The sequence below is a fragment of the Macaca thibetana genome, chromosome 9, assembly GCF_024542745.1.
Source record: "Macaca thibetana thibetana isolate TM-01 chromosome 9, ASM2454274v1, whole genome shotgun sequence".
NCBI lineage: Eukaryota > Metazoa > Chordata > Mammalia > Primates > Cercopithecidae > Macaca > Macaca thibetana.
In genome coordinates this window covers 61,093,758-61,114,445 of record NC_065586.1, presented here as the reverse complement: position 1 = coordinate 61,114,445, position 20,688 = coordinate 61,093,758, and the positions used below count along the sequence as shown (strand labels likewise).

Sequence of the window (20,688 nt, the reverse complement as noted above, 5' to 3'; positions counted from 1 at the left end):
CTTGGCCTCCCAAACTGCTGGGATTACAGACATAAGCCACCACACTAGGTCAACTCATTTACCTCTAAGAACAACCCTATCTCCATTTCACCAAAGAGAAAACTGAGGCTCAGAGAAGTGACTGCCTAAGCTCACACAGCTTTAACATGTTACAGAGTTGGGAGTCAAACAAAAGCAGGTGTCTCTTGCTGCAAGTTCTCTCTCCGACTTTATGAAAACCACCAAAAACCTCTTTCCTCATTTTCTCTTGAGGTGCCCAACGAGATGGGTGTCCCTTTCTGGAGGTTCTGTAAATCTGAAGTCATGGTCTGACACGCAGGCCAGACAGACACACAATATCCTTACTGTGAACTGGAAGGCAGCAGGAGCTGTGGGGAAGGGCCAAATCTCAGGGCTCTATGGAGACTCCTCCACTCCTGGTGATGTGGCCAGGGTGAGTCCCCCACTCTTGGGGGTCCAGGCCCCAACCACTATTTCCTACCTGGGCCTGGAGCCTCCCACCAGGGCCCCCTGGCCAGGACGGCTATGCCCTGAAGGATCCCAGCTCTGAGCTTCTCAGTCTCCCACTCTCTCTCCTCAAGCTGCCACTGTCTCCGAGGAGTGGTTCCAAGTCGCATCTGATTCCCATCCTGAAACCCCTGGGAATAAGGAGGGCAAATCTTCTCCTCTGCCAATTCTGACCAGGCCTCAAGGCCAGAGCTGGCCTCTCAGTACAGTAGGAGCAGGTTGCAGGCAGAGGCTGGGGCTGGAGAAACATTCAACAGGGCTACCTTGCCTCCCTCCACTCCCACTCTCCTTCTCCTCCGGGGCTCCTGGGACATTGCACACCAGGTCTCGGAGTCTACTCTGCCACAGGCTCTCCAGCTGGCTATGGTTGTGGGTGCAGCACAGCACGCACCCCACCCAGGCCAGTGGGGGCTAATCACCATGCTGTTTCCCAAGGAGGTGGATGAAGCGAGAATGAGAGAAGGAAGGAGGACATGGTGGGAATGAGAGAAGGCAGTGATGTTTGGGGCAATGAGAAATTGCAGTGCACAGAGTCAGTACACGAGCGCCTGACAGGTTAAAAGAAAATGTAATGAATAAAGGGCAGCTTACGATTTCAGCCAGAAATGAAGCACCCACCCCTGAGCCAGTGGGCCCTGAAGCCAGAGACTGCCATGTCCCCACTGCAGGCCCCAGGTGTATAGGTATGGCAGGGGAGCTGGCTGTGGCTGCTGGTATTGAGGCGGCCACCAGGCCTGAGGCCCCTGACCTGGGGCTACCCTGCCCCTCAGCAGGGTAACAGTTACCCCAGTGGGCAGCTATGAGACTCCAAGACAGGGGAACACACACGGTGAGTTGCTCAATCACTGAGAATCCTTGGAGAAGCTACTAGAACTTTCTTGCCTCAGTTCTACTACTGTAACCCCAGGAAATGCAGAGGAAGCAGGGGCAGGAATGCTGCTATTTGAGCTCTGACAAACTCTACATAGCTGGAGGTGGCTACTAGAACCTTTTTCCCAGGAAGCAGCTCCCAAGCCTGGGCAACTTGGGCCTAAGGCCGCTTCCTTCTGCACCCCACTTCCTGGGAAAGCTGTCTTGGTCCCTTACTCCCTGCCACGGACAGGAGAGGAACACACCGAAATGCTAGGAAAGCAGGGCCGGCTTACCTTTGAAAGCTTCAGTGGCCCCAGGCGCGTGGTTCTTGTCTGGGTGGAATTTGAGGGCCAGTTTGCGGTAGGCCTTCTTCAGGTCCTCATCCGAGGCCCCTCTGCTCACCCCCAGGATCTCATAGTAATCTTTACATTGCTTGACCCTGGGGAGGGAGGAGAGTGTGGTAGGGGGTGCTCTACATGGGTCTGTGTGAGTGGGGCGAGGAACAGGCCGTGTGGGGCGCACAGCTCTAGGCAGGCTGCGGGGGACCAACAGGGCAAGGCTGACAGCTCCTTGGGTCAGTTGTGTGACATCAGGGACAAGGGAGCCACAGTGGACGCCAAATGTGATGCAGAGCTGGGCAGGACCACGGGAAACAGAAGAACACTGTCTGGATTCTTGGATTTAGGAGGGCAGCTGCAGGGTTTGCCAGGCCAATATCTATCTCCCCCTGTTCTGCTGACAGTTTCCCCATGGGAGGAGCTCAGGAGGACTGTTGGTGTCCATCACCCAGGGTGGTGTCCCAAGCTCAGCCAACCGACTCTCCTGGCAATCTGAGTCTTTTTTTTTTTTAACTTTTAAAAGTTTTTAAAATTTTAAATATTTAAAGATAGAGACAGGGTCTTCTAATTGCCCAGGCTGGTCTCAAACACCTGGGCTCAAGGGATCCTCCTGCCTCAGCCCCCAAAGTGCTAGGATGACAGGCATGAGCCACCATGCCCAGCCCAATCTGAGTCTTGAGTGGGTAACATGAAGGCCAGAGGTGGCAGGTGACTGTTCACCCCAAGCACAGGGCCTAAAGAGACCCTAGTTCTCTTTCACCAATTCTTCCTCTCTGAGCCCCTGGAGACCTCCTGGTTCTTGGCCTGTTTCTAGGCCTTCCCAATCCCTCATACATCAGTTTCTATAGCCTACAACGGACCTTGCCGAGTCAGTGAAGTACAGATCTGGCCTACACTTTTATAACAGCAGTCATGCTCTGTCTCACACAGGCGGCCTCGGTCCTGAAGCTTGCCAGGAGCTGTGGGCATGACCCTGGGGGATTCCCAAGGCCAGCTGATGGGAGCTGGGAACGTCTAAGCCTGAGGAGCCTTGGCTGGGTGGTCGCTGGCCTGGTAGCCAGCTGCTCTGCACGGGGCCTGCTCACAGTCACGGGGCAATAACTCTGCCTCTGGTCTCCATTCTACCCCACACAGGCTCTGATCTAAAAGGGTTTTTGTTGGGTGCTGGGCTGTGGGTTGGGGTAGAATCTGGAGGGGGAGACAAGGCTCCATCTCTGTTGACAAACAGAGCTGTGTAAAGACGCCTGGGACCTGCCTGGCCAGTGGCAGAGGAAGCCGGCAGAGTCAGCTTTTCCAGCCTCTGCTGTGGGTCATCTTGGCAGGAGGGGTGGTGAAGCCCCAGTTCCCACACTGTATTCCTGGGCCTTGAGGGAAATAAGGAGAGGTCCTGGTGAACCTGGACACTTGGACCTTCTCCATCCACCAAGCCCCTCCCAGGGCCCTGTGCAGCCCACAGGCAGATGGGAGGTGGAGGACATGCTCCAGGAAGCCTCTAGATGTCCCCAATCTCCCCAGGCTGTGGTCCCTGCCCACCCGTCTACCTTTTCACAGCTGCAACCTGTTCTGCAGTGTAGCCTTTGGTGCTCTCTCCTCCAGCTTCACCGTTGGCCGAGGGGGCACTGGTCCCACCTGCTTTCCTGTGGGTGGCATGGGTTGTGTCTGTGGGTGGGGGTTGGTCACCGGCAGTCTGTGGTTTCTGGTTGAGGGACTCGATCAGGGCTGTGCAAGGCAAGGAAACTATTCAGGGCTCCTGCTCCAGCAGGCTGCGTGCCTCGCCGAGCGGCCTGCTGCTTCCCACTTGCTTCCCCTCCCAGCAAAGCCACCAGCTCCTGCCCTGATTAGGCCTGTGGGTGCTGGGGGGGGCAGTCATCTACTCTCTTGAAAGCCACAGTCCTTAAGAGTAGGCAGGATAGGCTGGACGCGGTGGTTCATGCCTGTGATCCCAGCATTTTGGGAGGCTGAGGCGGGCAGATCACCTGAGGTCAGGAGTTTGAGACCAGCCTGGCCAATGTGGTGAAATCCCATCTGCATTAAAAATAACAAAACTTAGGTTGGGCGCAGTGGCTCACGCCTGTAATTCCAGCACTTTGGGAGGCCGAGGCGGGTGGATCACGAGGTCAGGAGATCGAGACCATCCTTGCTAACACAGTGAAACCCTGTCTCTACTAAAAATACAAAAAGTTAGCCGGGCGTAGTGGCGGGCGCCTGTAGTCCCAGCTACTCGGGAGGCTGGGGCAGGAGTATGGTGTGAACCCAGGAGACGGAGCTTGCAGTGAGCCCAGATCGCGCCACTGCACTCCAGCCTGGGCGACAGAGCAAGACTCCGTCTCAAAAAAAAAAAAAAAACAAACAAACAAAAATTAGCCAGATGTGATGGCGGGTGCCTGTAATCCCAGCTACTAGGAAGGCAGTGGTTGCAGTGAGCCAAGATGTCGCCACTGCAGTCCAGCCTGGGTGACAGAGTGAGACCCTGTCTCCAAAAAAAAAAAAAAAAATCCGGGCGCAGTGGCTCACGCCTATAATCGCAGCACTTTGGGAGGCTGAGGCAGGCAGATCACCTGAGGTCAGGAGACCAGCCTGGCCAACATGGTGAAATTCCATCTCTACTAAAAACAAAACAAAACAAAAAAACCCCCAAAAAACCCAAAAGCATTTAGCTGAAGACAGTGGTGGGCGCCTGTAATCCCAGCTGTTCAAGAGACTCGAGAGGCTGAGGCATAATTTATTGAACCCAGGAGGTGGAGGTCGTAGGTAGCAAGATTATGCCACTGCACTCCAGTCTGGGCAACAGAGCAAGGCTCTGTCTCAAAAAAAAAAAAAAAAAGTAGGCAGGATAGAGGTCTTTTTCTTTTTACATGAACAAAATTATGTTAATAAAACTTGACAGAAAATCTACATAATTCGTGGATAAATCTGTAGTAATTGCCTTATTTTCCAGATAGTATACTTACATATATATTTCTTTTCTTAATAAATTTAGGCAGAATTCTGATATTCTGATAGTCTTCTAGAAGCACACTTGGTTTTATTAATAAACCCTATAGTACTTTATTTAGAGTTTTTTTTTGTTTGTTTGCTTGTTTGAGATACAGTCTCACTCTGTTGCCCAGGCTGGAATGCAGTGGTGCGATCTCAGCTCACTGCAACCTCTGCCTCCCAGGTTCAAGCGATTCTCATACCTCAGCCCCTCAGCCTCCTGAGTAGCTGGTACTATAGGCACATGCCACCATGCCTGGTTAATTTTTTTTTTTTTTTTTTGACACGGAGTCTTGCTCTGTTGCCCAGGCTGGAGTGCAGTGGCATGATCTTAGCTTACTGCAACCTCCGCCTCCTAGGTTCAAGCAATTCTCCTGCCTCGGCCTCCCTAGTAGCTGGGATAACAGGCTCCCAGTACCATGTCCAGCTAATTTTTGTATTTTAGTAGAGATGGGTTATCACCATGTTGGCCAGGCTGGTCTTGAACTCCTCACCTCAAGTAATCCACCCATCTCGGCCTCCCGAAGTGCTGGGATTACAGACGTGAGCCACCATGCATGGCCTAATTTTTGTATTTTTAGTAGAGATGGGGTTTCACCATGTTGGCCAGGCTGGTCTCAAACTCCTGACCTCAAGTGATCTGCTCCCCCTCGGCTTCCCAAAATGCTGGGATTACAGGCATAAGCCACTGTGCCCTGCTAGAGTTCATTTAATACTGCTTTAATTGCCATTTCTTTCAATGTATTTGGTTTTACTCTGCTTTTTGCTTTTATGAATCTAACTTATGAATCCATTTTTTTCTACTGAACTCATTCAAATCTGCAAATATGTTTGCATTGCATCACATTTTGAATAAGTAAAATATTCAGTCCACAGCACTATGCCCTATTTTTAACATTTTCAGATGGAGTCTTACTCTGTTGCCCAGGCTGGAGTGCAATGGCATGATCTCGGCTCACTGCAACCTCCGCCTCCTGGGTTCAAGCGATTCTCCTGCCTCAGCCTCCCAAGTAGCTGGAATTACAGGTGCACACCACCACGCTGGCTAATTGCATTTTTAGTAGAGACAAGGTTTCACCATGTTGGCGAGGCTGGTTTCGAGCTCCCGATCTCATGTGATCCACCCGCCTCGGCCTCCCAAAGTGCTGGGATTACAGGCGTGAGCCACTGCACCCAGTCAACCCTTCAGTTTTTTTTTTTTTTTTTTTTTTTTGTTTGTTTGTTTTTGAGACGGAGTCTCGCTCTGTCTCCCAGGCTGGAGTGCAGTGGCCAGATCTCAGCTCACTGCAAACTCCGCCTCCCAGGTTCACGCCATTCTCCTGCCTCAGCCTCCCGAGTAGCTGGGACTACAGGCGCCCGCCACGTCGCCCGGCTACTTTTTTTGTATTTTTTAGTAGAGACGGGGTTTCATCAGGTTAGCCAGGATGGTCTCGATCTCCTGACCTCGTGATCCACCCGTCTCGGCCTCCCAAAGTACTGGGATTACAGGCTTGAGCCACTGCGCCTGGCCCAGATTTTTAAGATCTCAAAGTAGTGAGTTTAACAGACTTGGCATGTTGAGTGCCAAGATGGGCAAAGTACCCTGCAAAGGGGACCCCGCTTAGCAGGACCATCTGTTTCAGGTGGGATCAGTCAAGAAGGCTTCCTGGAGGCCTTTGCTTAGCTGTAAAGAGGAATGGGGGAAATGAGTTTGCCCAAGGGGGACAGGGATGGTATGAGACCAAAAGAAATATCTGCTGTGCTCATTACTTGCTATTTTTCACATTTTTCAAATGGTTGGGCATGTCAAATGGCCTCTTCAATGTCTGGAGTCTATACAGGACATTAACTATCACCCTCGGCAGCATCATGGTTATTGAAAACCAAGCCCGGCCAGGCGCAGTGGCTCAGACCTGTAATCCCAGCCCTTTGGGAGGCCGAGGCAGGTGGATCACAAGGTCAGGAGTTCAAGACCAGCCTGGCCAACATGGTGAAACCTCATCTCTACTAAAATACAAAAATTAGCCGAGCGTGGTGGTGGGCGCCTGTAATCCCAGCTACTTGGGAGGCTGAGGCAGGATTGCTTGAACCTGGGAGGCGGAGGTTGCAGTAAGCTGAAATCATGCCCTTGCACTCCAGCCTGGGCAACAACGAGACTCCATCTCAAAAAATCAAAAATAAAAACGAAAAAAACCAAGTCCGCTGGGCGTGGTGGCTCACACCTATAATCCCCGCACTTTGGGAGGCTGAGGCGGGTGGATCGCCTGAGGTCAAGAGTTCGAGACCAGCTTGGCCAGCATGGTGAAACCCTGTCTCTACTAAAAATACAAAAATTAGCCAGCGTGGTGGCAGGCGCCTGTAATCCCAACTACTTGGGAGGCTGAGGCAGGAGAATTGCTTGAACCTGGGAGGCAGAGGTTGCAGTGAGCTGAGATCATGCCACTGCACTCCAGCCTGGGCAACAGAGCGAGACTCTGTCTCAAAAAAACAAAAACAAGCAAAAACAAGCCTGTGGTTCCTGCAGATTAAATGAGGAAGGGCCCAAGTCTCTGGCAGCAGGTCCCTATGTCCATTTATTCCAGGCACAAAACCAACTCTCAGAAACCCGTCAGGCCTGGGCCCCTGTGCCCTGGGTAGTAAAATCCTAAAGCCTCTGACAAGCTGACCAGCTGGGAAAACAGGCATCTGGATCACTGCAGGGATCCAGCATCCCTCTGTGCTGAGGAGGGACAGCAGCACATCCCAGAACGGTCCTCTGCTTCCTTCAAACACTCCAGGTGCCTGCTGGCCTGAAGACACCATGCTGGGTGCCACACCCACCAGTGCAATCCACTGAGGTCTGACCCAAGGGGCTGAGAGCCAGTCTCACTGGGAACAGAGTATGGGGCTCCAGTGGAGCACTGCTGCCCTGGGCTGCTGCTGCCACACTGCGAGCTTGTGTGATCGTGCTGAGTCTGCAATTGGGAAATCCAAACACAGGAGCTCACAGCCGGGGTTGCTCTGAATAAGGGAGGTAGGCTCCTGCAGCAAACCCTGAGAGCGTGCCTGGGGAGGAGTAATAGCAACAATTATTTTTCTTACCCAGTGATGTGTGTCAGGTGGGTACCTTCACAGTGATCTGCATGTATTAGTTCATTTAACTGCCACAGCAGCCTCCACTGTAGGAAGAGGGCACTGTGGCAGACTGCTGCCATGACCACACAGCTGGTTAGGAGGCAGAGAGGGCTTTGAACCCCAGGACGTCCAGAGGGGCCTTTGAACCCCAGGATGTCCAGCTCCAGGATCCATGCTCTTTTTTTTTTTTTTTTGAGACGGAGTCTCGCTTTGTCGCCCAGGCTGGAGTGCAGTGGCCGAATCTCAGCTCACTGCAAGCTCCGCCTCCCGAGTAGCTGGGACTACAGGCGCCCGCCACCTCACCCGGCTAGTTTTTTGTATTTTTTTAGTAGAGACGGGGTTTCATCGGGTTAGCCAGGATGGTCTCGATCTCCTGACCTCGTGATCCGCCCGTCTCGGCCTCCCAAAGTGCTGGGATTACAGGCTTGAGCCACCGCGCCCGGCCGCATGCTCTTAACTATGCTGCTATCCTGGGCCGCACATGTCTGATGGGGTGGGGGTGGGGGTGGGGATCGGGGACAGAGATCCAAGCAAAAGCAAAGAAGAGACATTAAATTCAGAAAGGCCCAGATTCAAATCTCAGCTCTGCCATTCCTAGCAGTGTGACCCTGGCTGATCTGTGATATCTCTCTGAACCCGGTTTCCTCACCGTCGTGGTGAATGAAATGAGATAATGTGTGTGAGCACCTGGTGCAGAGTCTGACAGAGAGTGAAGGTTCAAGGCTGATGAAGTGTCTGGCCATGGAAGTGGGCTGGCCAGGTAGGTGAGGGGACCTGTGGTGGGGGGTGGGGAGGAGGAGGGCTGGGTAGTGGGGGAGTTCTGAGGCTCAGGAAGGCAAAGGCTCAGTGCTCAGCAGGCTCTGGACCCAGTAGTAACCATGAGATTTCAGGCCATCCTAGATACCAGGTCCGTGCCAGCTACCAAGGGAATGGCAAGAGAAACCAAAAGATGAAGAGATACTGGTCAGGACAGGGCAGGAGGAGGAGGCAATAGGCTGTTTCCTAGAGCTTTTCAAGAAGCTCTTTATTTCAGTTCCTCTGGAAGCTCCAGTGGCCCAGGCTGAGCCTGGCAGATCCTAAGGGCAAAATAACCAGTTATTCAACTGCCAGAGATGAGCAGGAGCACTAGCCAGGAGACAGGACAGGCTCTCTCTCGTACCTCTCAGAGAAGATTCTGGAAGCTTTTCAGGGCAGTTACAGGGAATCAGCCACTCTAATTTCCCTACAGTACAGAGAGAGCCCAAAGGAGAATGGGGGTGCCCTGGGTCACATGGAAGCCTTCTGCTTGAGTTGGAAATTAAAGATTTCTGGTTGCTGGCAAGTAGGGTCTCTCTTCTGGCCTGGGGGATGTGACAGCTTCATGCTTACATCCCTCATGGCACAGAGGCTGACAAGCAATGTCACAAAAGGAGACAGAACAGCTTAATGTTACCTTGGTTCTGTCTCTTCTCAGTAAAGCTGGCAGACCTAGAAAAGGAAGGGAACTCGGTAAAAGAGAAGAGAGCTGGGGTGGAGAGGCACCTGAGGTGGAGCTGAGAGGATTCCTATAGCCAAAGCCACTGAACCCAGACTAGAGAGTTGACTTGGCCGGGCGATGGTTCACACCTGTCATCTCAGCACCTTGGGAGGCCAAGGCAGGAAGATGGATTGAGCCCAAGAGTTCGAGACCAGCCTGGGCAACACAGGAAGACCCTGTTTCTATAAAAATAAAACAATTAGCCAGGTGTGGTGGCACATGCCTGTGGTCCTAACTATTTGGGAGGCTAAGGTGGGAGGATCACTTGGGCCCAGAAGGTTGAGGCTGCAGTGAGCTGTGATTGCGCCACTGCATTCCAGCCTGGGCAACAAAGTGAGACCCTGTCTCAAAAAAAAAAAAAAGTTAGACTCCCCGACAGGTTCAAACCCAGCTCTGCCACATGCTAGAAGAGTCATCTTGGACAAGGTAACTTAGCTTATCTGTGCAAAACTCCATCTCCATCATACAGGCTAAAAGAGGAAATGAGTGAATGCCGGCAAAAAACTCAGCCCAATGCCCAGCAAATATACGGTGTTGTCTCCGACTGTGACTTTGTTAGTAGGTGAGTAGCTGAGTTTCTGGGCTCTATGTACCTATGGTGCTTATAGTGAGTCAGAAAAGGGCCTGGGATTGGAGATGGACAGTTCTGGGTCTTTGTTGGCTAGCCATGTGGCCTTGCCAGGTTATCTGGGTCCTCAGTGGAGAGAAGATCCCCACTCTCATAGGAGTGCTCTGAGGGGTAAATACGATTCTGTGAAATACAGGGAATGGAAGAGGGCTGAGTGCACGGTGGGGCTCATGAAGGTTGACTGACTTGAAGGGAACAACCCCACCCTGGACCTTACCAGCACCAGAATCTCTCTCACTCCTGGACTCTGAATGCAGAATCCCTCAGCAACCCATCTCCTTTTCCTGTGGGCTGGCTTTCCCAGCTTGGCCTTCCTGACTTAGCCCAGAGCCAGCCATTTCACAGAACATCTGGTAGCCTGAGCTGCAAGGAACCTCAGGATCATTGCAGCCAATCCTCTCTTTGTATGCTGGGGAAACTGAGGCCTACAAATGCTCTCATGAGCTCCCTGGGAAACCTGGCACCTTCCACATTTGTTACAAAGCCTTAGTCAAAGCCAGTGGCTACCAGGCTGCCAGCTGCTGGATAAAACTCCCAGAAAGGGACTGACTGACTGGCTCCACCATCTCTAATCTGTGACCTCCCAGCTTAGGGCTACTGCTCTGCAGTTTAACTCAGTGCCTCCTCGTCCCACCTCCTGCAGCAGGAGTTTCAAGTCCCCTCACATCCTTTTTGCTGCAAAGGCCAACATGCCTGCGGCATCACACAGGGCTGCTCGCCACCTGCTGCCATACCTCTCCACGGCTACCTGGCTGCTGCCCTCTCCGGGGACTGCCTCTTCTTGTTGCTCCATCTCACTCTGTTGCTTCCTCTGCCTTTGCCTGTGGGCTTGCCATTGTGCCTGCAGCAATTTTCTCTCCATGGTCTACACTTTCCCACAGTGACCTCAGCCATGCACAACTCCAGTGAGCTCCAGGGAATAGACGATACCACACTTTCACCTGTAACCTAGAGTGCTCTCCTGAGTTCCAAGCTGACAGCTCCTTTGGCCTGTCCCACTGGCACCTCCCACTCTGCTCATCTCTTCCCATCCCAGTTCTTCACCCTGGTTTCTTCCTGGTCACAGGGGCTTCAATTCTGATCCCCCAGCATCCCATCTGATTCTCCTCTGCAGCCCTCTCTCACACAGGCCTGGTGCCTCTTTTCCAGGGACCTTAGCCTTATCCATACTGCCTTGTCCCAGGCCCTCAGAATAGCCAACCTGCTCAAGGCAATTCTCTCTCATTGGCTTCCTACCTTGAGTCTCTCTTACCTCTCATTAACCCTTCATGCTGTTCTCTTTTAACAACAGCGCCCTTACCTTATTCCTGCTATCAAAAACCTCAACGATTTCCTCAGTAACTACAGAATAAGGTAAAAATATCTTGGTCTGGTAGAAAAGGATTTTTATGATCTGGCCCCATTTTATTTTCTAAGCTTAATCCTCTCTGTATACAAACTACCATCTCCACTGCCTCTAAATCTTGCTACACTTTGATCTCTTCCCCCGAATCTTACAACTTTCAGCTCCCCTGACTTCTCCCAGGATGCCTTTACTCAAGTCTCACACCTTCCTCCAAAGCACAGTTCAAATGCTAACTCCTGTCATCCCCAAAACATTCCCTCGCCGTGAGATAACATTATTTTTATGCACTTGCTACAGCACTCACTACACTGCTTATAATTTAATGTTCAGGAGATTGTCCTCCACACTTCCTCCCCACCATCAGACTGTGAACCCATGGATGATGGGGACTGATTTTTTCACGCCTGTCCTTAAGCCCTTGGCATCAAACCCTGGGCTTATTTTTTGTTTAATCACAGTTCTGCCTTGTAATATTTATTTCTGTAAGTTTGTCTCTTTCACTAGATTATAAGCTCTTTTGAGGTGAGGGATCACATTTTACCAATCTTGCCAGCACCAAGCAGAGGACTTTGCAAACAAAACAAAACATAAATGATCTTCAACAAAAGTCTGCTGCATCGAATGAGCATCTGGGATAAGCCTAAACCCAAAGCAATAGACTGCCACCTAATGTATCTGTATTACTCCCCCTGGGGAGGCAGGGAGCCCAATGGGTAGCCCTGCCCTCTATTTTTGAAGTAAGATCTTTCCCTGTCCCAGACCTAAACTAATCCCAGGTCCTTGTCAGCTCAGTGGAGGGCTGCAGATGGTAGAGTTTACACAGATGCATAAGGCGTATAGTCTCATAGTCTTTGAAGAAAAGCACAAATATGACAAATATGCAGGCAGGTGATTCTTCTGTCTCAGCAAATTCCAGAGCCCGAGCCCGAGAGAGGACACTCCTTCAAGCTCCTGAACTGGTGTAGGGGGCCTGCTGACAGAAAGATCCCCACAGGCCCTGTGGCCCATTCTTTCTTGGCTGCCAGGTCCTGAGCCCGCAGCAGCATCAGTGTCAGGCAGAATTCTGACAGCTGGAGGGACCACGCCCCACCACAGAATACCAATTAATTCATAGGGAGGCTCCTCGAGCAGGTTACCTCAGGTGTCCTGACAAATACAGCCCGAAACCCTCTCCAAGGGGAGGCAAACAGGCCAAAGATCAACCTGCAAGAGTCTGGAGGGAGGAAAGTTCAGCAGTCCAGGCTACCTCTTCCACCAGCCTCCCGCTTCTCAGTCTCATCAGGAGGGCAGGGCCGGTTAGGAGGCTGACTGCTGTTCCTCAATTTCATTTCTTTTCTTTCATAAACATTTACAGAGTCACAGAACTTTCCACTTTCTAGCTGTGTCATCTTGGGCATCCCTTACCTCAGAGATTTTCCTCACCCATAGAATACAGATAATGATCTTTGCTCTGCCTCCCTGACTGGCAGGCTCAAGTAAGGCACAGGCGAAGGAGCTTCCTAAACTGCAAAGCCCTATGGGTATTATTGCCAATCACATTATCTGCGCCAACCCTCTAATCTTCCCCAGGAGGAAACCCAAGCTCAGGAAGGTCACGTGGTAGCCGTCAGGATGAGACTGGGGCCTTCGGAGTGCCTGTTATTCCCTGACGGTTTACTAAGTGGTGATCACAAGCACCACCCGGTGTCTTTCTCCCCTCTAGCTTGGATTAAGAAAAACTCCTTGGAAAACTTAGGTTAAAGGAAAAAGAAAGGGTTCCCGGGTGAAGCGAGGTGATGAGTTGTAAAGCCAGCCTCACTCTTCCCTGCCTGGCTCAGGAGCCTCCTGTCCAGGGTCACTCAGCAGCCTCGGCGTCCACATAGCCGGCTGCCGCTGGACTCTTGCGGGCGATGGAGGGCTGGGGTGGCTGAGACCAACACCTCCCACCAGGCCACACACTTCGAATCTCATCATCAGGAGGAGTGAGGCAACCGGCCTCAGGACAGACCGTAGGAAGCGGCGGACTGGGGTGGGTGTAAAGGCCGGCTAGCATTTTGGGAGGGTGGTCCCTGACCCTCACCCGAGACGTGAAAGGCAGTGAAGATACGGAAGCGCCTTTCCCTTGCGCTCGAAGGACGGAAGTCTCTCCCCGTCTAGCGCCCATTCTCTCCCTCAAAGGAGTTATGTTTATTTTCCTGAACTATGATACTTCCCAGGCCGGCTACTGGCCTGGGCCACCGAACGGCCCCTTGGGAAAAGTAGTTCGAGTTCACTTCTAGGTAAGTTCCCTTCGTCCTGGCTGCCCGCGCGTTTCATTCTCGGAGACCTCAAATCCCAGCGGATTCCGCGAGCACACCTAAAGCTGAAGTCCCGGGCGCCCGAGTCTCCAGATGGCTCGCATCCCGCAGAGGAGCGCGAGGGAAAAACTACGCCTCCCAGCAGCCACCGCGCGCCTCAGTGCGCAGGCGTAGCCGCGCCTCGCCACCCCTCCCCCTCCTCCAACTGCTCCAGTCGGTCCGTTCCCGTGTTCCCCCCATCAGTTCTAATGTCCCCAGTCTCTCCGACACCTCACACTCACCGCGAACTCGCGGCGTCGGGTACAGCCGCTGTGCCTTCTCCAGGAAGCGGAGCGCCCGGTCGGGCTGGTTGCTCTGGATGGCCTTGAGGGCGATGCTGATACAGCGCTCAGCTTCATCCTTGTTGGATTCCATGGCGGAACCAGAGCGCGGAACCAGGGAGGGGGAGGCCGGGCTAGCGAAGGGCTGCGCCACCCGCCGGCGCGTCGCGGGCAGGCGGGCGCGGAGTGATGACATTCACCCTCCGCCCCTCCTTTCCCGAGATTTGAGCGAGGGTGGAGGCGCTACCGTATGTTTTCTAAGAAAGGGACGGCTGGCTTAGGTGTCAATAATGGTGCATGCCCAGATTCCATCTTCCGGAGGTCTTAGAGTTGAGTATGCACCAACCCTCTAATCTTTCCGAGGAGAAAACCCAAGCTCAGGAAGGTCACGTGGTAGCCGTCTGGCTGAGACTGGGGCCTTCGGAGTGCCTGTTATTCCCAGACGGTTTACTAGGTGATGGTCTATATACGTAACGTAACTATATACGTTTCAGACGAAGGTTATTTATTTATTCACTGAACAGATATTGAGTGCCCACTGTTTGTCAGGCATGGTTTTATGGTTTTATGGCATACAGGGGTGAACAAAACAAAGCCCCTGCTCTCATGGAGCTTACATTCCACTGTGTGTAGGGTTAGGGGAGCTCTGCAGATATATTCAGAAAGTGATAAAAGCGATGAAGAAAAATTATGGAAAACACAAGGATAGAGAGTGGGAGGTGCTATTTTAAATAGTGCGATAAAAGAAACCTCTCAGAAACTGTCATTAACAGGTACCAGAATTCAGGAATGGTAACAAGTAGATGTGACTGGAAGAAGGGCGGTCAGGCCGAAGGAACAGCAAGTGCAAAGGCTCTGAAAAGGGAATTTTCTTGGTGAGTTATAACAGGATGAAGAAGGCGAATACACTCTAGGGAGCATAAAGATTCTACTATAGGCCGGGCGCGGTGGCTCACGCCTGTAATCCACACTTTGGGAGGCCGAGTCGGGTGGATAACTTGAGGTCGGGAGTTCGAGACCAGCCTGACCAACATGGAGAAACCCCATCTCTACTAAAAATGCAAAATTAGCCGGGCATGGTGGCATATGCCTGTAATCCCAGCTACTCGGGAGGCTGAGGCAGGAGAATCACTTGAACCCGGGAGGAGGAGGTTGTGGTGAGCCAAGATCACGCCATTGCACTCCAGCCTGGGCAACAAGAGTGAAAGTCCATCTAAAAAAAAAAAAGAAGAAGAAGAAAGAAAACGATTCTACTACAGAGTGTAATCCAGTTCTATCATTATCCCGTTCTTCGAGGGCTACCACTCCAGTGAAAGCAATCTTGTGAAGGTTGCCAGTTACCTCCACATTGCCGAATCCCCTAGTCATCTGTCAGCCCTTACATTGCTTGGCCTTTCGGGCAGGATTTGGTAAGAGGCTACTACAGTAATCCGGATGAGAGTCAGGAAGCTACTATTATAATACAGGTGAAAATTAATGGTAACTTGGATACGGGTGATGGCAGAGGTGGTGAGTAGTAGTAAAATTCTGGATACATTTTGAAGATAGAATGACGCAATGGATGTGGGCTGTGAGAGAAAGAGGATTCAAGGATGATTCCAATGTTTTTGGCTTGACAACTGGAAGAAGATAATTTCTATTTACTAAAATAAGGAAATGGAAAAGACTATAAAAGGAGCAGTTTGGTGGGGGAATATTAAGTGTTTGATTCAGTTTATGATGCTTTTTAGAATCAAGCAGAGATATAGACTAGGGTGTTGTACATTTGTAGGGTTTAGGCAAAAAGGAGCTGGAAATATAATTTTGGGGCCAGGCACAGTGGCTCACTCCTGTAACATTTTGGGAGGCCAGGGGTGGGAGGATCACTTGAGGCAAGGAGTTTGAGACCCGCCTGCGCAACAGAGTGAGATCCCATCACTACAAAAAAATAAATAATTAGTTGGGTGTGGTAGTACATGCCTGTAGTCCCAGCTACTCAGGAGGTTGAGGTGGGAGGATTGCTTGAGCATGGGAGGTCAAGGCTACAGTGAGCTGTGAGATATATATATATATATATGCACCAAGGAAGTGAGTGTAGATGGAGAAGAGCAGAAGTCTGATTACTGAGCCTCACAAAATCCCAACATTTAAAGATCTGGAAGAGGAGGAAAATCCAGGAAAGGAGAATGTGAAGAAGCAGGTTGTAAGGAAATGAGTAAGCCAGGTGTGGTGGCTCATGCCTGTAATTCCAGCACTTGGGGAGGCTGAGGTGGGAGGCTCACTTTAGCCTAGCAGTTCAAGACCAGCCTGGTCAACATAATGAGACCCCGTCTCTACAATAAGTTTTTTTAGGGAAAGAGAGAGGGAGGGGGGTCAAACTTGTCATATCCTGTGGAGAGGCCAAGCAATGTGAGGACTGAGAAATGACCAATAGATCTGGCAGTGTGGAGGGCAGTGTGGACTTTGACAAAATTGCTTTTATCTATTTCATTTTATTTTTTGAGACAGAGTCTCACTCTGTTACCCAGACTGGAGTGTAGTGGCACGGTTATGGCTCACTGCAGCCTCGACTTTCTGGGCTCAAGCAATCCTCCCACCTCAGCCTCCTGAATAGCTGGGACTACAGGAGTGCTCCACCACACCTGGCTATTTTTTATTTTTATTTTTATTTTTTAAGTTTTTTTTTAAAGATGGAGTCTCACTATGTTGCCTAGGCTGGTCCCAAACTTCTGGGCTCAAGTGATCCTCTCACCTCAGCCTCCCAAAGTGCTGGGTGTGAGCCACTGTGCCTGGCCATAAAATTGCTTTTAGTGTGTGGTAGGGGTGAAAACCCAACAGGAATGGATTCAAGAGAGTAAAGGTGACTGGGCGCGGTGGCTCACGCCTGTAATCTCAGCACTTTGGGAGGCTGAGGTGGGTGGTTCACCTGAGGTCAGGAATTCAAGACCAGCCTGGCCAACATGGTGAAACCCTGTCTCTACTAAAAAAATACAAAAATTAGCCAGGTGTGGTGGCATGTGCCTGTAGTCCCAGCTACCCAGGAGGATTATGAGCCTGGGAGGTCGAGGCTGCAGGGAGCCATGGTTGCCCCACTGCACTCCAGCCTGGGCACAGAATCAGACGCTATCTCAATAAATAAATACACACATAAGAATGAAGCAAGGCCGCAGTCTCCTCAGCTATATATGCTCCTTGGAAAATTCTTTCACATCCAACCTTCCTTTGCATTCCCATTTTTCCCTTTCCAATGCAAACCCTTACGACTTCATGCTGGCCTGTTACAGACCCGCCTTGATAAGACAGGCCTACACTTGGAGAAATAGTTATCTACAAATTGATAGGCCCCTAATGTGTTCATGGATAAATGCCAGGATCCTTTTCAAACAGCCTCTCTGAGGTTTTTGACCTAGCACGACAATTTCCATCTTCCTGTCTCCCGCTAAGCATCATGAAGTCTCCTCTTCCATTTCCTATCATGAGGCCTGTCTTCTCCTGCTGACTACAAGATACAGTCATGTATCACTTAATGACAGGGATATGTTCTGAGAAAAGTGTTGTTAGGTGATTTCATCACTGTGCGGACATCATAGAGTCCTTATACAAACCTAAGATGGCATAGCCTACTACACACCTAAGGTTTAAGGTATGGCCTGTTGCTTCTAGGTTACAAACCTGTACAGAAAATTACTGTACCGAATACGATGGGAAGTAGTTGTGTATCTAAACATAGAAAAGCATTGTGCTATGACCTTATGATGGCTATGAATGTCACTAGGCAATAGGAATTTTTCAGCTCCATTATAATCTTATGGGACTGTTGTCATATATGCCATCTGTAGTTGACCAAAATGTTATGATGCGGTGCATGACTGTACTTCACTCTGTGAAGAAAGCACTCAAGTGGAAAAGAAAGTCTATCATTTTCTTGTGTTAAGGAACTGGATCGTGATTGGCCAACTACTGGCGGGTGAGCCCTCCTCTTTTCCTACCATTCATATAAAATGACAAAGTCCTATTTAAATTGTGGGTCAGTGCTTTGGCTTGATTGGCAGGGTCCAGATCAGTAAGGATGTGGAGAAGTGGGCTGCTTGTGGTAGGGGCCGCTTATGCCTTATTTTTGCATTCTTCTCCTTGCCCCCCTCTGCTGCTCAGCTTGGTCCCTAAGCCGTTCCTTTCTTTTTTTTTTTTTTTTTTTTTTTTTTTTTTTTTTTTTGAGACGGAGTCTCGCTCTGTCACCCAGGCTGGAGTGCAGTGGCGCAATCTCGGCTCACTGCAAGCTCCGCCTCCCGGGTTCACGCCATTCTCTGGCCTCAGCCTCCTGAGTAGCTGGGACTACAGGCGCCCGCCACTGCGCCCGGCTAATTTTTTTCTATTTTTAGTAGAGACGGGGTTTCACCATGGTCTCGATCTCCTGACCTTGTGATCCGCCCGCCTCGGCCTTCCAAAGTGCTGGGATTACAGGCGTGAGCCACCGCGCCCGGCCCCTTTCTTTTTTTGAGAGAAAGTCTTGCTCCATTGCCCAGGCTGGAGTGCAGTGACACAATCTCGGCTCATTGCAACCTCCGCCTCCCAGGTTCAAGCAATTCTCCTGTCTCAGCCTCCTGAGTAGCTGGGACTACAGGCGTGTGCCAACACGCCCAGCTAATTTTTGTATTTTTAGTAGAGACGGGGTTTCACCTTGTTGGTTAGGCTGGTCTGGAACTCCTGACCTCAGGTGATCCGCCCGCCTCAGCCTCCCAAAGTGCTGGGATTACAAGCATAAGCCACCGTGGCTGGCTGCTGTTTCCTTTTTTTTAAGATGGAGTCTCACTCTGTTGCCCAGGTTGAAGTGCAGTGGCACGATCTCAGCTCACTGCAACCTCTGCATCCCAGGTTCAAGCGATTCTCGTGCCTCAGCCTCCTGAGTAGCTCGGATTACAGGCGTGCATCTCCATGCCTGGCTAATTTTTGTATTTTCACAAAATACAAAAAGTAGAGATAAACAAAATGCAAAAAGTGGGGGCTTCACCATGTTGGCCAGGCTGGTCTCGAACTCCTAACTTCCAGTGATACGCCCACCTCAGCCTCCCAAAGTGCTGGGATTATAGGCGTGAGCCACCACACAGGGCCTCCTTAAACTGTTTCAGAAGGGATTATGAACTGACCTTGAAGGCTGGTCTAAGGAGCCCATGCCTTTCTTACAAATCTAAGTCACGCTGGGTGTCTTGTTTTTGGTCGTGAGGCTAATTTGACTTTTTGTCGGTCCCTCTTAGTCCAAAGGCCAGGAAAGAGAGACACACCCCAACTCAGTTCATGTCAAACATTATAATCCCTGGTCTTGGAGCTGGTATGCTAGGGATGACTTGAAATTACACTCTCTCCTTGATGATCTTTGAAATCAAGATGTCATGATTTTGATCTAAGGGAAAAAACTGGAAACATCCATTCTAACTAGCTGGAATCATGGTATCCGTAGGTGGATGAAGCTTAAAAGGAGAGACAAAGGCCGGGCGCCATGGCTCATGCCTGTAATCTTTGGACTTTGGGAGGCAAAGGTGGGTAAATCACTTGAGGTCAGGAGTTCAAGACCAGCCTGGCCAACATGGTGAAACACTATCTCTACTAAAAATACAAAAATTAGCTGGGTGTGGTGGCAGGTGCCTGTAATCCCAGCTACTTGGGAGACTGAGGCACGAGAATGACTTGAACCTGGGAGGTGGAGGTTGCTTTGAGCCGAGGTCGTATCACTGCATTCCAGCCTCAGCAACAGAGGGAGGAGACAGTTTCTAAAAAAAAAGGAAAAAGAAAAAAAACCAAAAAACCAAACCTAAACCTTTCATTGCCGCCTTCACAGATATCCAGAAATTACTGAAAAAAGGAATCTACCAGTGAATCTCGGCATCTCCTCATTTTGCTCCTAGACCTGAAACCACCTTTGTATTGGGTGATTATCAGCCTCTAGATTTCTCTCTTCTGGGGATACTAATAATTCACAATCTGCCTTTAACATGCTTTTATTTCCCATTGTACCTTCCCCATCTTTACTGATCGAATGTCTCACTTCACTCCTATCTATATGCCTGTTTGCTTTAATTCTTTCCCATCTGTCCAAATCTAATTTATTCTCAGGGCTCGGCTTAAACCCTGTCTCCTCTGTGTGAGAGAGAATTTAATAGTCATATGTCTATACTGAAAGCCAGGTACTGTGCAGAGATTTAGGGATTCAGAGATGCACCATGAATAAGGACAGAACCTGCCATCAGGGAGTCTAGTAAGGGAGTCAGATTGAAAAGTCACAGTCTAGTAAGGGAGTCAGATTGAAAAGTCACAGTCTAGTAAGGGAGACAGATTGAAAAGAATGACAGGGTACTGTGGTAAGGACAGTGGGACTGTGTAAATTCCAGCGGCTCAGAAGACAGAATTGTCAGTTATGTGTGTAGCACTGGGAAGGTCTCCTGTGGGAGATGACATCTGAGCCAGGGTCTGAGGCTGAGAAAGGGGCTTCTGCAGGAACTCCCCCTGCTTTGAATTCCCATAGCACTTATTAAGCCCAGACCCTCCATGGACTCCCACTTTCACTGCCTTTGCTTGTGAGTTTATTTACATTCTGTCTCCAGCTAAAGCAAGATGGAGATCTTGCCCCCGTGTTGCCCATGGTCTGAGCACAGGGCCTGATACCTAATAGAGGCTCATACATATTTGTTAAATGAACAGAATAAGTGAATCCCAGAGGCAGGTTTTTCTCTCCTCACATATTTTATCCAGGGCTTCCCTGAGCAAGTCAGGGGGCTAGATTCCTTCCTAAGGCTTCAGGAAGAATGGCCAAGTCAGTGGAATATGCCCCACTTTATGGCCTTTGCTCTTTTACTCCCTGGCTGC

General features: G+C 50.5%; 2 protein-coding genes across 4 annotated transcripts in view; both read right to left on the bottom strand.

The window, feature by feature from the left end:
* ASCC1 (activating signal cointegrator 1 complex subunit 1) overlaps positions 1-20,688 on the bottom strand; it is an 885,589-nt gene that overhangs the window by 243,708 nt on the left and 621,193 nt on the right. The gene's annotated exons all lie outside the window — the stretch shown is intronic.
* DNAJB12 (DnaJ heat shock protein family (Hsp40) member B12) overlaps positions 1-20,688 on the bottom strand; it is a 395,419-nt gene that overhangs the window by 8,866 nt on the left and 365,865 nt on the right. Inside the window, exons 2-4 of one of the 3 annotated variants that reach the window (XM_050803635.1) lie at positions 13,813-14,018; positions 3,239-3,416; positions 1,653-1,798 (exon numbers count right to left, since the gene is read on the bottom strand). In XM_050803635.1, the coding sequence (XP_050659592.1) occupies positions 1,653-1,798; positions 3,239-3,416; positions 13,813-13,945 (457 nt within the window). In that variant the 5' untranslated portion in view covers positions 13,946-14,018. Of the gene's footprint in view, positions 1-1,652; positions 1,799-3,238; positions 3,417-13,812; positions 14,035-20,688 lie in introns of those variants that run through there. The other 2 variants (XM_050803634.1, XM_050803636.1) reach the window with 2 other exon arrangements.